Below are 16,254 nucleotides of genomic sequence, written 5' to 3'. Positions count from 1 at the left end.
AGAATTTAACCGCGAAAACCAACAGCCATGTTGCTAATTCTGATGCTCTCATGATATTGGCTTCTCAGGCCAGCTCTGTCTACAAGTCTGCTACTCATCAGCCTAACTCTCCTCTCTGCCTGCATCACAAGGCCACGAGTCCTGTTGAAAGCAGGCATTGTGACGGACACCACGTGGGGGACACCATCTTGTGACCATCAGAAAGCTAATTTTACGCTCCATATTAAGCTTGGTTGGGGGACTGCATGCATGTGTGTGCGCGTATGTGTGAGTGTGCGTGTGCATGTGTGGTATTGAGGGAGTGGGGTAGAAGGGGGCAAGGTGTCAGGACGCAATGAGGCAATCAGCACGGGACTGAAACATTCCTGGACTGCACACTTCCTGACAGTCAGATACCACAGAGAAATGTACAGTGTAAATCCAACTCTAACATCCCAGTTTAAATGGGTACCAGTATTATAGAATGTACTCTATCAGAGTAACATCTACAGAGTTTATTTAACATTGAACATTTTGTTGCGTGGAATTAGTATACTAGTGTCATGGTCAGACTGCCCTGAGACAGAGACAGCCTGATTTAGTGAGACAGACTCACAAAGGGAGCATTGTGTCCAGTGTGACAATGGCACAACAGTTAAGACATATCAGTGTCATCATGCCGATTCTGTGGAGTATCAGTGTGTCCTCTCTTCTGTCACTCTGCTGGGGTCCTGCTCCGGAAATCTCCGGAAAAAGGCTCCTCCATGTCAGCATAGCTTTGAAGCCGCCACCGCGGAGTCTTACCGGCAGCATCGGCCCCAGTACAGGCGAGTTCCGTGCCCGTCTTTAATGTGGACTACAAGCAGAGGAAGTCAGACTGTAGCGAGGCATTGTCAGGTGGCAAACCCACCCCCACTGTGCTGATGACAGATGGGAGGTCAGAGCTGGGGAGATTGATTGACAAGGGGCAGGAGCCAACCCCTTGTTTGCTGGTGAATGTGGAGAGAGGCCCAGAGCAGCTGAGCAGTAATGGCTGACAGGCTGGTGAGGAAGCCTGTGTCTAAGTGAGAAAGCACAAAGCTGGCCTGGTGGTCTGAGGTTTTGGCCCAGGGTCAGGTGTTGGGAATGAGGAGGTGGCCTGTTGGGGCTCAGAGTGGTGAAGCTGGATAAGAGGTGGGGTGGGGGATCTATATAAGAGACTCCTCGGCAATGTAGTTTTGGATATGAGGGGGTGGGGTTTGCAGGTTTTGACCCAGAGTGATATGGCAGGCATGGGGGCGTGGCCTGTAGACTGAGGCTTGGGGTCATGTGACGATGTGTATATAGGGGCAGTCGTAAGACCACAGGAACATCAGAATAAAGATAAGAAAAGGCCATTCTAGGCTCCCCATTTTCCTACAGACTACAGAGTATCGAGCAATGTGTTACACCTGGACATGAATATCCAGAGGCTCTCTGCCTCTACTACATGACTGGGCAACAGCAGCCTTTGGCTTACAGGGGACACCTGGTTTGATTCTGTTGCCCCTGGTGGTGTGCAGTCAGTCTAAAGCTTTTCGGCCCCTGATCAGTGCAGTAAAGCTAGTACAGTCAGGCTCGCTGATCCAGGTAGACTCAGCACCAGGACCAAGCTACAGCCGACCTCCTTAAAAAACAGCCCCCGAGCAGGCTCTATGAATTATGAGGTGATGTTCAAGATTCGGTCAGTCATGTGTGAACTATAACAAATGATTTAGCTGTCCAAAGATTGCGCATCCAAATGAATTTGCAAAATTTGTCAAACATCTATTCTTTCTGTCTTCAATATATTGTACAAGTGTGATAGCTTATCAATAACCACGGCCACACGCTTTACAGCTAAGCGGCCATTAATACAAAATACGACCATAGCAACATTTTCTCGTGCTACACAGCTACCTAGCTAAGCAGTTTTTGCTAAATGAAAGCTTTATAGCTCAATAAACCTTATTTTCTGGTAAGGTGCCTACCAAGTCAAGCATCTCTCCTCCTGTTCAAAATTGCGTGCCATATTAAAGACCGGGTACTGCAATGTAAACCACACAAGCCCTGCCAGCCGAGCCCAGCTGGGGTCTGGCAGGAGAAAGAGGTATTCCACACACACCATACTATATGCAGTCAGGCCAACAGGCCAAGCCAGCCTAGATATGAACATGCATGCACACGCATCAACGCATGCATGCACACACACACACACACAAACACGCACGCACATGCACACACACGCACACGCACGCATGCACACACATGTACGGACACACCCGCACGCACAAACATGCACACACACACACACACACACACACACACACAAACACATGCTAACATATGTACGTAAAACTAAAATTCAGAGCACATTGTCCCAGCTTGTAGAGACCCAGACAGCTCCACACTTCAAAGAGTTCAGCTCCACACTGCAGACAGCTCAGCAGGGCTCGCACACAGCGCACAGTGCTAACGCTCGACCAGCTAACGCACGGCCGTATCCTCGCGCGCTAACGTGCCAAGTTAGCCGACACACCGCAGGCCCGCAGCACTCTACTGTTCTACTGCAGCGCTGCTGCTGAAACCACTGAAGTCAGTCACCTTGACATGGTTACTGTCCACAGGATGACTAATAGTCCCCCACTGAACATAGCCTGTGCCAGTGTGTTAGGGTCTGGGCAGCAGGGATTGCACAGTAGGAATCGCACCAGCACTTCAGTGCTTAATTTAAGTCACAGATTGGCTAAAGAATTCTTGTTTCCAAGGCCTAATTGGTTGTTGATGGAATGGAAATCTGAAAAAACTAGCAGAGAGCCCTGGTCTAGGTTGTTCTACAGTTTGGCACAGTGCTTTCTCTCCAAGACAAACTCGCGCACACACCAGAGAAGCATTCTAGCACCGAGACACCAGACTCACATCATCCCGGCCCACTGCTGACTGTGTGCATTGTAGTAACAGACAGCCCGGCACACACACCCAAGCCCCGGAGCACTGCGTATCCCAGCATGCAACATGCTGCAGCAGGGACCCAGTGTTTGCTCAGCAGATCAGTGCGATGTACAGGCTGGTGGCCACGCACCAGGCGCCCACACGCTGAACACACACTGGCCCTGACGCAGCGACGGGGACCGCAAATAGGCAGGGGCCCAACAGCCTTCACCTCTGAGCAAAATGACCCTTCAAAATTACTCTCGTGTTGCCTCCAATCAGCCTTGAAAAAAACCTAAGCTTCTTTTTCCATTGCGCTTTTTAAAATTTATGTGAGAGTTTTTTTGTGGGTCTACATGTGGGGATATGCACAAGACTGTTCTGGCAGTGTGAACAGTTCACGTGTGTGCGTGACCAATTTACTTACCAATCAGAAAAAAATTCACTTGTGTCAGTATACCTCACTTAACTGCCATTTTGAAGATAAAATAATAAAATAGCAAAGAGGCATGAAGACATTCCTCACGGGTGCATGCCCGATTACTCTTCCTCAACTGACCCACAGTAAAATGCTCCATGCTAATTCAACTCTGACAGGGTTTATATGAGTTCAGTAGGAACCGCATGCACTTCAACACCAATATATTTACTGTGTACATAGAACACTCAGAAAGGGAAGCTACTAGAAAGAAAATGGTTCACTTTCCTCTCTCTTTCTCTCATTCAGTCCATTCTTTTCCTGCATCTCTCCCCCGACAATTTTTCAGTTTAAATCTCTGTGACCTTGTACTGAGAGAGAAAGAGGGAGAAAGAGTGAGAGAGAAAGAGCAGTGACCATCAGATTCCCTGAGTCACAAGACTGAAAGCACTCACAAACACACATTCACTCACAGAATAAATTTCCATGCCACACATTTAGTTCATTCTAAAAATGCGCCCAGTCAAAAAAAAGCCCAGTTGTAAAGATTGAAATGTTCATAAATAAGCTAAATAAATACAAAACTGTACCTAATAAAGACCAGAATACAACAGGCTACAGACAGGCCAACAATTACAGAGGGCTATATCTCAATCAGGCAGGCCCAGCCGGAAAGCAAACTCAACTGGTACTCGTTCAGTTTTACTTACACAGTCCTACTCTGGGCTATTGAGCTGGAACAGTGGTGAGGGAGCGTATGAGCATTTAAATCACAGGGTATTCTCCTCACTATAAAAAAAGATGTAAATTTCACAGTAACATACTGGCAACTGGATTGTATAAATAACGGCAACCAATACGTTAAGCATACGATAGCAGGCTGTATATCTATATTAAGTGTATTGTAGTGTTTCTCCGTAAATAATACAACTATTTACATATCAGCTCTTTACAGTTTCGCACCTTTGATATTTTACAAACTTCTACCTTTGATGGGCAGAGAAAATTCTCTCCATTGAATAACCAGGCACGACGAGGTGTATCATATAAGAAATAGGATTTATTTCTGCAGAAAGAGTACAGGACCTGCACGCAACAATGTGGATAATGCCGAACTGAAGAAAACTCAGACATTTATTATTTTTTTCAGACATCTGTAGGCTGACTGCAGCAGCTGCCTAAGCTGATGTCCAGCATGAGGACTGCGCAGCTGAGCTGATAGAGGGGCAAGAAGTGAAGCCTGGCTACTCGCCATTCAGTGGGTCTTTGGGTGCATCTGTGCACTTCTCCAAAACTGACGGAGGATTTTCTAGAGGTGGAACAGGCGCATAGGTTTGATAGAGCGCCCACAATGTTGGGGAAAGAGTGAAAATGTGATCTCAGTGCTAGTTTTGTACTTGGCAGGATTGTTTTGCTTATTTGCTCAACAGGTTACCCTACAGGGTTGGAGTCCTGATCTATGTGGTCACTTCTGGCACTACGATCTTCACTTCACTCTAGTGTGTTTTTCTGCACCTCTGCACTTTGAACTCATGCACTTGTTGTACGTCGCTCTGGATAAGAGCGTCTGCTAAATGCCTGTAATGTAATGTAATGTAATGAAAAGGATGGGGAATAAAGACAGTGGTATTCAGGACAGTTGAAAAGCACTCAAATCAAACACCTATTCCTTGACGGCTCTCACGGCTTGCGTGAACCACGTCTAAAAGCATCAGCGACTGGAAACATGCAAATCCTACAGAAACAATAAACCACAAAACAACAAGCGTGTGTTAAAGCTGTGTTTTAGTTCATAATTAAGCCTTTATCCAGCTAGAGTGCACAGAACCATTTCGGGGGCAGACAAAATGGCTCCTCTGATGGCTCAGTTTTGACCTGTTCTAATGCAAGAATGCCACTATGAATTAGCAAAGCAATGGCTCTTTGATTTCAGACAACATTTTAACGATCCTAATGTGAGCCCTCAAAGTCTGGCTGCCTTAGACCAATTAAGCCACTTCTACTATTGCAGAGATGGCATTAATTTGTATCATTTCAGCAAAAATGGCCAGTGATGCCTTCAAATACTCCTCTCTGCCTCCAGTACCCAGCATGCAGAGTGAGGCTGTTCAATCTAGAAAGATAGTGAGACAGCAAAATGCATTATGGGGTATGTATGATACTTCTGGGATTTGTATGAGAACCAGCGCTGTGACGATGAGGCCGTAAATTATTTTTAATTGGCATGTTATATTGCGTAATAAAACATTCATACATACATAAATAAACAGTCATCTCCAACACTAGTAAAGATGAGGACCAACAAATACATTTATACGTTGAAACACTTATAAATATTTTGTTAGTTTTATACCTTAATTTCTTCTTGAATCTTCCTCAGTTTTCACTCAAGCCACTGGCTTTCGCCTGATGAATCGAGTTTGAAATAACAACTCAGCCGGCAGTGCCTCTTATTAGCTCTCGTTATGCTGCCTGCGTGATCCTGCAATGTTATTAGTGCATAGATTGGGATTTTCCATGCCAACAGGCCGCTGGCGCACAGGCAGACTCTCAGACGAGCACCACACATCGGAGATCAAACAAGTCACTGCTCACGGAGGCAAGACAGGAGAAAGAGACAGAAAGAGATCCAAAGTGTGGATCAGTGTGGATCACTGCCACGGTCAGTCTAGCTGCACTTTAAACCATTGTCACACACACACCCGCACACACACATGCACAAACACACACACGCCCGCACACACACACACAAGTACACACACATGCGTGCACATAAACACATGCACAAATACACACACACACACACACGCATGCACACACACACACGCACACACACACATGCGTGCACACACGCACACACACAAACAAACCTACTTGTCATTCCCTTTCATTTGCACTCTAACTGAAGAGGTTCTGCTTCTCATGTGGATTCTCATCTCACAGGAGCTGCCTAATTGTGCAAATACCAGATTAAACTTTTATCCAGTCTTTACTACTACTGCACACTTTCCAAAGGTCCTCGGTTGTAATATGGGCCTTTCCCCTAACTTACGATCATGATGGACCCACACCGCAAACTGCCACACAAGGCACTATTGTGATGCATGACAGATACACAATACTGACAGCAGCGAACCAATTACCCATCCAGGAAAAGCACAGTCAGAGCACCTGAAACGCACAGAAGGTTTTGGGGAATGAACAGCAGGACTCTAAGTCTCTGACAGACATTTAGAAATATGGTCAGACATGGAAAACCATTAATGGAACACGCATACACGCCCACTGATGTGTCACAGTTGCTCTTTCCTCCGCTCAAAAGGTTATCCCTCAAGATACACCGAGGGTGACAGAAGACAGGGAACTAACGGCACTAGAACTGTACAAAGATTCAAAGGCGCGTTTCATCCTACAGGCGAATAATATAGGCCTATGAAAGGCCTTTTTCGTGAGGCCTACATGATTGTAATTCCAACACAGATAGAATGATAATTGCCAATCACTCATTTTTAGACTAACACTGATCAATGGTAGGCATTCCATAGAATCACTAGAAGTGCACAATTGGAGGTACTTGGGGTAATTGGTTAAAATGGCTTCTTTAAGGCAAAAATGGGTGAAGCAGCACATCCTTGGTTAATAGCACACAGACAATACAGAGAGACAGGTAATTTGACAAAAACCTTGTACTCACTAATACCATTGCATTGCAAATATAAACAACGCACTACTGTACTACCAGTGTGTATGTAGCTACATGACTTGTTTATACAGTATATATACAGTATAACCATTTATTTTAGCCTGCACCTGTGATCTGACTTTGGATTTGATCTTCCGTCTTCGCCTAAAAATTGTTATCTGCAGTGGAACAGAAACCAGAGAGGGACCTCTGGGGGAGGAGGGGGGAAGGGGGGGCATCCTGCTAATGATGTCAGCTGCCAGCCTCCCCACAGCCCATTGCCCGAGCTCCACAGCTGTGAGTATCACTTCCTCGTCTCCCGTGCACCCAGCCAGCGTGACACGCCCCGCTGTGATCCCCCTGCGGGGGTGTGTCCGCGTGGGCGTGGCGCAGCTTGTGCTCACGAGCCTCGTGCTGTTTGACATGGTTAGAGCCGTGCAGAGGCCCATAGGGGGCGCTCCAGGCGGTCACTCACTCTCCCACACACAACTTCAAAACTTTTTGCTTTTGTCATAAACCAGATTCCGGAACAGAGGGCGGTAACGGCAAACATAGCATGCATCGTTTTAGTCAACAAAACCACAGTGTCACTTCCGCTATGATAACACTCAATACTTACACAATCTCCAGAGTCAGTGAGGTGATTATAAGATGGGAAATTCATGAAAAACAATACGAGACACAACTTGAAATGGGTGAAGGTAATATGGGATAAGGGTGAAGCAGCGATGTGAGCTGTGCTGAGTAAAACAGTACCATGCCTGTAATTGTCTGACAAAGCCTATTGTTAGTACATTACCTTTCTAACAATGGACTCGTGTTGCTGTTGGTTACAGTATGAACGTGGGTAGGAAACTGGACTAAATATAGAAATATTGATGACTGAATCAGGGTGTTACCTTATAATAGCTCAAATAAGGTAGTTGACTTGAAGTTACACAACAAATATCATAAGGCAAGTTATTAATAAAAACAACGGTTTCTCGGTGGGACAGACAACACTTTCATGGCCACATACATCTTATTTTATTTTTATTGTACTTTTATCTAACCAGATACATCACCAGAGAACTCAGAAGATATTCCCACTGCCAGTGGGAACTGTTTCCTGCCAGAGATGCCAGTAAAGTGTTTAAGTGAGATGAGCCACAGAACTAAATGCAATCAGAGTAATGTATCCAGCAACGTTATGCCATTCCTTCCAATCAACTACTCTATAAACAGATTAAATACACTGATGATGTGAAAGAAAGGCTGGTTATGTTATAGGTCAAGGGTACAGGCCGATTTGCAAACGAAAAAAAATCACATAGCCCAAAGTCACATTCAAACATCATTAAAACTGCTGTGTAGAGTTACGGTGACCAATGCACCGCAGCCAACATGTGTGCACAGAGGACTGTGTGATGTTGCTCTTGAAAAAGGGCTCACTCACACATGAAAATGTACATTTACATTACAAATGTGATAAATTAGCTTAATTGTTGTTGTTGTTGTTATTATTATTATTATTATGATTATTATTATTATTAGTAGTAGTAGTACTGGTAGTATTATTATCATTGCTATTAGTAGTGGTAGTATTAGTAGTAGTAGCAAGATTAGCAGTGAGTGACAAAAATAGTATTATTATTAATATTAATATTAATAATAATAATAATAATAATAATAATAATAATAATAATAATAATTATTATTATTATAATAATAATTTGAAAACACAACTACTAGGCCTATTACTGTTCTCTTTTTTTGGCAATTGTGTGAGAGTGAATACTATTTTTGCTCTATCCTGATGATGCTCAAAAGCCGAGGTATTCTGTGGAGGCAGTTATTACGGCCTGTGTCAGCACACATTGCCGGACCCCTCAAACATAAAGGCACTCATTTGCCACGCACAGAAGCTACGGAGGCCGCCTCGTCTGCAGCTGAAAACGTACGGAGATGACAGCTAGCATAACAATACGAATAATACATGCCTTTGGTAACAACGTTGACGCGGAAATATTTGACTGAACCAGATTTAACCTTGACATCTCACGAATAGACTAGAGAGGAAACGCGAGGTAGCGTAGGCTGCTAGTTTTAAAACATCCCTTAAATTTGTTCTTATGCGGTTAAATTCATAGAAACCGATGCGTTTTTCGCTTATTTATTTCACCTTTCAAACTAATCACATGCCCATCTGAGCACATGGGTTTGTCGCTTGTGTTCCACACTCATAATCGAACATAGCCTACAGTTCATTTTAACACAGCATTGTACAAAACAAACATAATGACAGAGCCCTGTCGTCCCGTTGCAGGACCGATGCTAACCTGTACTGGGTGACTTATCCTCTCTATACCAATTGCACAGAGTGGGCACAGTCCCTAATAAACATTTTTTCTCGAACCTATACGGCGCAAATGGCGGGCAGATTGGCCGGTATCTCTCGCACAAATCATAAAATCACATTTTTTAAAATCGTATTCTTTGGCACATAGGCTACAGACAAACCTGTGACATAGGCTAACTGAAATGGGACGCTCGGCGCGGTCTATTCCTGAGTGCTAAAAAAAACACCTGCTGTCTATTCACACACGCCAATTAGGCTATATTTATATTCCCCGGAAATTGCGCTCCGTACCAGCTACGGTATGTTACATATTTACCTGCAATTGTAGCCTACAGTGCCAGTGGTTGTGATTCCGTAGGCTACAGCGCACACACAGATGATGCGTTAGGAGGGTTGGTTGGTGATGGGGGGAGATGGGGAGAGTGCAAACCACAGCAGGCCATCTCCGAGACCTTATTTATCAAATAAAACTCGTAAAATCGGAGCAACTTACCCAAGACACGATTCGAAGAATAGTGTGGGGCTGCTGGAAGAACGTCACGGGATCGAAGGCTCCCCCAGCCTTCCCCGCTCCGTATGCCATCCCTTCCATCTTCAGACAGGTTGCGTTTCCACCTTCTGCTTCTCTTCGGGGCGAAATACAGCTTCAAATAACGGGTGTGATGAAAAACTGACCCCTGACTGGCCACTGGAATGCAATATTATTTATGTGTCCTTCTGTTCTTGCTCTCCTCGACCCTCACTTTCTCTCAATCTCAGCCTTCTGTCCGTTGCTGGCAAACAGTTACACTTGGTTGTGATAGTGCTCTCTCTCTCTCTCTCTCTCTCTCTCTCTCTCGCTCGCTCGCTCGCTCGCTGGCTCGCTCTATCTCTCTCTCTGCCTCTGTCAGGCTTGCGTCCATGCGTTGTTGTAGGGGTGGAGAAGAGAAGCAATGAAAGAGAAACCTACGCATTCTAGTATGCATGAGAGCGCGCCTCATGCTGGCAAGCCATAACGCGCACTCCCGACAAAAAAAATCTAGAGTAGCGTTGGCAATCGAGTTTGTTTCGCAGAACCTACAACACAGTGGTTACGAGCTCGCAGATTGGCCGTATATCACTCGAAACAAATATTTTTTTCCAGTATGTGCGATGCATTAACCATTTATGACAATAGGGCGAGAGGATAAGCTAGACTACATGAAAAAATAAACAATAGCTGTTGGTGAACCACATTATTTGTGCGTAATTCAGGGTGTACAAGCCCAGATTTGAAAAGACACAATAGTAGCTGCTAGACAAAATGAGTCTTGCCCTTGCTGGTTTACATGCTCCTGCCACTATTTTATTTCTTTGTTTGCGTCCTGAGAGCAAGGGTAGGCCGTGCTTTGTTTGTTTGGCTGTTTGGAGTGTTTTTTGCATATTTGTATATTTTTTTTCCTTGTGCTTTGCTTGATAAACTGACAGGAGTCCTGATCATTTAGATTTAGATAGATAGATCAGGTTGTTGGGACTACCTACTGTCCGGGCTACCAGCGCTACTTTTAACTTGCATTATTATTATTATTATTATTATTATGATTATTATTATTCATATTCATCCATCCATCTATACATTATTTATACCTGCTTATCCTAGGCAGGGTCTGGCGGGGGTGCTGTAACATATACCAGCATGCATTGGGCGAGAGGAAGGAATACACCCTGGACAGGCTGCCAATGTAGTGGTAGTAGTATCATTATTGTTGTTGTTTCATAAATGTGCTTTTGGCAACATATTTGACTCTGTATATAGTTAATGATATTACCTGTGTGTATAAATATAGACATGGATCTAAATTCCATTAAAATCCATCTCAGGCAAAAGCATCAGATATATTTGATTACGATACTTCACTCGCTGACTACAAGTGCAACCTATACCATTGTAACAATGGGAAATTCCATCCATCCATCCATCCATTAACTACACCCGCTTGCACATTTCAGGGTCATGAGGTGCTGGAGCCTATCCCAGCATGCATTGGGCTCAGGGCAGAAACAATCCCTGGACAGGGTGCCAGCCCATTCCAGGACGATGATAAGTTGAGCATGAAAGTAATGTATAAGAGACTAATCAAAGTAGATGATGTCTTCTTAAATATGCGAAAGCTTTTACTTATTATATTGTCACTATATGTATGCTGACAGTGTAAATGCAGATCTGGAAAGTAATTTTCTTTTGTTGATATATTCTATTTTTTTTCTAGAAAAATCCAGGAGACAAAAGGATATCTACAGTGGACTGCATTAGGCCCTGGAGAATAGTTAAATAGTCCTGGTTTATAGCTTCCATTATTTAGAGGACACATTTCAACCAATTCTGAGCTAATTCTGTTATAATGCATACTTGGGTGCATTCATCAGACTCCTTCTCCTACCAGAGAGAGCAAAAAGACAAAAAAAATAAAATAAATAAAACTCTCAAAAACAGCACTTTGGTGCCACCTAGGATTTTGCTCCACACTCTGAAAGTGAATTTGGATTTTAGACGCCCTAGAATATACTACTCTGTCAACACATTGTTTTTAGGTTAAACATTTAGAACATCATGAGATGGTAATGCATCCACGTAACATCACGTCCAGATCAATATTAATCTCTGGCTAAGTTTCGATCCTAACTTTATTCATTAAATCCAATCCTGTCCAAAAACAGCACATACTATTTGTCCCAAGACCAAAACACTTTCAGAGAGGGAATCATCAAGTCAATGTTATAATAAAGGTGTTTGAAGTCTTGTTTGTGGTGTTAGGAAACACTAAATAGACGCAAGAGGAGCATCAGACTTTCTGATAATTTCTGTGAAAGCAGTCAAGGACATTTGCACAAACCATTGGCTACATTTACGTTGATTACGCAATGACGTTGCGTCCTCACGTAGATTATATAATAAACCGGTAACATCGGACAACTTCCTTTTCAAGTTGTGCCGGACCACGCCTGATGAGTGACTGTGGTACGTAGAAGTTTATTGTTTTATTATTGCAAATGCAAAGCATAGATTTCGCATGGCACTAATTGTCGGGACTGCATCCGGAACCATGTCGGCAGCTGTGGTTGTATTTATTTCTTCGTTAAATACAATTTAACACGTGTAGTGAAATGGGTTGGTTGAACACGATGCGGACCGCCATAACGATTTCCATGATCTAGATAGCGACTGATATTCTGGAAGCAAAGCAATTCGTATTGCTAATTGTTTACCTCTGTCCTTTAGCTAGGCTTTTAAATCGTATTATCGATTTTCCCGATTCCTTGATGAAGGGCAGCTTCTAGCTGGTCTGCTGGCTCTTGCCATGTGGAGCAGAAATAAGCCACACTTAAAAACTTTTAGTCTACTTTCATTATTTCCTTAGTGTTTTGCGGCTCTTTCGTGACTGCAGGATACGCGTTTTCTTTTGTAGGAATCTATTGGTACCCAATGCTTTCAATGTATACAATCGTTTCCTGCTTCCATACAGTGAGTTGTTTTGATTACCTTTTGTCCTGATGTCATTTCTTATGAATTGCGTTCTAGAAAGACCCCTGCAGACCCATCCATCTCACCCCCTCCTGGGCCGGAAGCCTGGCATAATGCACAGCGCATGTACACGGTCACAGACCCATCCTCAGTGAGTGCCGAGGAAGCCTTTTCAGATTTATTCATTTCTGTTTTTAGGAGGCTGGATATTTGCTGTTGAATTTCTTCCATAAATGCCATTTTATATTAAGGGCAATTGCAGGTAACTTCATGTTGTGTGTTGAGAATTTTGGAATGCTGGATTAACAGTGTTTGTGCTGAACTAGTAGATAAGTCAGCTACTAGTGTGGTAAGTCAGCGGTGCGTGGGTGCGCATACATGCGTGTTCATGCGTGCGTGTGCGCTCATGTGTATCTGTGTGTGTGTGTGCGTTCGTGTGTATGTGTGCGTGTGCACGCCCTTGTGTGTGTGCGCGCGTGTGTCTCTAAGTATTAGCTGCCTGCCAGTGATGATCCCCTCGACGGGCGGACATATTGGGCTCAGTGCCCCTGCTGAATGTCGAGCTCTGAGCGCAGTGTTTTCCAGTGTAGACACTGGTGACCCTTAATGTCCCTATGTTTTGTTTGTGAGAGTTGAAATTGTACCTTTTTGTTCTCTTCCTGCACCAGCAATCCCCAGCTGTACTCCAAAAGAAGTGAATGAGAAGGCAGTTATGCAGGTGGGGAGATTGCCCACCCTGTTATAGTGTTTGGGTATGCCCAGACTCCATGTGGCCTCTGATGGAAGTGCTGCTACAACAAAAACTGGTAAACCTCTATTTTGTATGTTTGAATGTAACGATATGTGGAGAATCTCTTTTAGGCTTCACCAGTGTATAAATCAGTTGAGCACCAAGCCTGTTACAATCTGTAAAATCATAACTTACACATTTTTAATCTGACTATATACAGTAATTATGACAAATTTACAAACTTATTTTTAGAATTGACAACATTACAGTGGTGGTTTGTCAGCATTATTTCAGCTATTTGTACATGACTGCTAACACTAACTGCTATAATCTCGTGTCTGATCTCTGTAAGGTGTCTTTGTGCGCTACGGCTAAGTGACCAATCGCTGCCATGCTGAAGGGCTCTGTGGTCAGGACCAGAGAGAGAGCGCCGACTTCGTTCTAGGTAATGGTCAGTTCTGTTTAGGGACGGGAGACCTGTGAAATCTAGTTAAATGTACACTTGCACTCGAAACTGAGCTATACTCTTGGCATCTTTCTCTTACCATATTTCCCTCAGGTCCAACTGCTGACACTTTGACGCTCTGAATTTGGGACCATTCGTGTCCAGATTGTGGAGGAAAAATAATCCATTCTTGGTGAGTGTTGCATCTTGAACAGGGGTGGTAATGAAAATGTAACCCTCTGTACTACATTGAACATGGGCCGACTATTAAATTTGGGATTGGTCAGGATTTTCTCCTGCTTAAAACTCAAAACATTGTTGATCCTGAAACGTTATGCAAGTTGTGACATCTAGAAGTATCTGTACAATTTTCATACATAAAGTGCGTTCAGTAAAGAACTCGCTTATCAGTAGTGTCCAGCATTGAGAAGTTTAAAGAGAATTTTTTTGAATCAAAATGGGGAATCTGTCTATTTTTAGCCTCATTGAGTGACCATTATCTGTAAAAGGATTGCTAAGGGGCAGTCGTGACCTTTGTAATGTGTTGCTTGGGTGGCAGAGCTGCGGTGAGTAATGGACTGACTCATGCTTGCAGTAAAGGACTGTCGTGCATTGCTAAAGCTCAGGATTTTCGTGGCCTATCAACATGAGTATGTTGGTGAGGGCACGGGGTCTTGATAAAATGATTGTCCATGTATGATGGGAAAATTTTGTCTTGTACTCCAAGCATTCTCTGAGTGTTTTTAAAAATCCATTGTATTCTATAAAACATTCAGGCTTTCTTGTGTTTCTCCCTCCCAACACCCCACCTACCCCCAATTCTCTCTACACCACTTGTTACACAACTGCTTTGGACGAAGTCTACAGAATCAGCTGCAGAAATTCACGCAACAGGAAAAAACACAGAACATTTTGAGTCGTTCCAGATCTCACTGGAGCCAGGCGAGGTCAAGTTTAAGCCGGCCTTTGAGCCTTCCACCCAGTGCACTGACCTGCTCCTAGGTAGACCTGGAGTAGCTCAAAGTGGCATTCAAAGTGTTATTGCCGTCTCTTAGATGCTATCGGTCACCGATCACCTTTCATTACATTACATTACAGGCATTTAGCAGACGCTCTTATCCAGAGCGACTTGCACAACTTTTTTTTTTACATAGCATTTTACATTGTATCCATTTATACAGCTGGATATATACTGAAGCAATTCCGGTTAGGTACCTTGCTCAAGGGTACAACGGCAGTGTCCTTACCCGGGGATCGAACCTGCGACCTTTCGGTTACGAGCCCAGTTCCTTACCCACTGTGCTACACTCCGTCTAAACGCTGCCACATTGGACCTGCACTGTTCGTAACCTGTTTTCAGCCTTCCGTCTGATTCTGGGTTCCATTCCAGTGCCACAGGAAACCCCCGAGAGGCAGGGAAGCTGGTGCGTCTTGTGCTTGCCGACCTGTTCACCCTCTGGGAACATGCTGACCTGTCCTTACTTCGACAAAATACGGCTCTGTGATTGTCAAAACCCTTTAAAAAGCCACGTGAAGCATTTATGGAAAAACAATATTCTAAACATTCTTTTGGAAAATTAGGGACAAAAATGGTTCAGGAAATGGGGTCAAAATTCAGTGCAAAAAAATTTTGTAATTTATATTTTTTTTAAATGACAGACTGTTGTAAATATCCAGGCTCTCCAGTACAATCATTTTTAAATCCTTTGTTGTGGGCAGACTGGGAAATTAGTATTAGTAACTAATGGAGGTTTCTTTAGGATAAATGTCACAGAAAGCAGATGAGTTGTTTCCGTTTCATATGTAATGACAAATGTGAATGGTGGAGGTTTGTGATTGCATGGCAGCCAGAAATGAGATGAGTTTTATAAATGGGACGATCTAATGCAATGCTTCCTGTCTAATATGTCCTTGCATGCATCACTGCACAAATAATGGCCCTTATCGTTTTATCACTGCTCTTCATGGAGGGAGCTCACTCCATATCGGCTGTGAATTTAATCCTGCCGAACAATCTGTGCTGGAAATGTGGTTCGTGGGTTTTTTAAATTTTTTACTGCGGACACAGGAGCAAAATGCATGACAGCTGTTGTGTGACAAATGCCTCTGACCTCTCACAGGTACCACTGAAGGAAGCCATCACCAAGGAGATGTCCGCTTGAAGTCCGACCCTCCCATGTATTTCTGGAGGTGTGGTATTTGTCATGCCCTGCAGCAGGGACCTGTTCAATAAAAATAAATGAAATCGCATTG

At 43.7% G+C, this 16,254-nt stretch overlaps 1 protein-coding gene, 1 long non-coding RNA gene and 1 other non-coding gene across 5 annotated transcripts in view; 2 read left to right on the top strand and 1 right to left on the bottom strand.

Annotated features, from left to right (window-relative positions):
• LOC118220883 (synaptogyrin-1-like) overlaps positions 1–10,339 on the bottom strand; it is a 24,724-nt gene extending 14,385 nt beyond the window's left edge. Inside the window, exon 1 of one of the 2 annotated variants that reach the window (XM_035405294.1) lies at positions 9,839–10,339. In XM_035405294.1, the coding sequence (XP_035261185.1) occupies positions 9,839–9,937 (99 nt within the window). In that variant the 5' untranslated portion in view covers positions 9,938–10,339. The remainder of the gene's footprint in view (positions 1–9,838) is intronic. The other variant, XM_035405293.1, reaches the window with a different exon arrangement.
• On the top strand, positions 8,904–16,254 carry LOC118220884. Of its 2 annotated transcripts, none has more exons than XR_004764028.1 (9): positions 8,904–8,943; positions 10,964–11,051; positions 11,314–11,421; positions 11,574–12,322; positions 12,888–12,977; positions 13,495–13,632; positions 13,909–14,001; positions 14,116–14,194; positions 16,122–16,254. It is a non-coding gene; the product is annotated as an uncharacterized LOC118220884 (long non-coding RNA). The 2 variants fall into 2 exon arrangements; XR_004764027.1 differs by having other exon boundaries at positions 12,884–12,977.
• Positions 15,336–15,469, top strand: LOC118221968. The gene has a single exon (XR_004764232.1). It is a non-coding gene; the product is annotated as a small nucleolar RNA SNORA54 (small nucleolar RNA).

The sequence above is a fragment of the Anguilla anguilla genome, chromosome 2 (assembly GCF_013347855.1).
Source record: "Anguilla anguilla isolate fAngAng1 chromosome 2, fAngAng1.pri, whole genome shotgun sequence".
Classification (NCBI taxonomy): Eukaryota; Metazoa; Chordata; class Actinopteri; order Anguilliformes; family Anguillidae; genus Anguilla; species Anguilla anguilla.
This window is presented reverse-complemented; position numbering and strand designations above follow the sequence as displayed.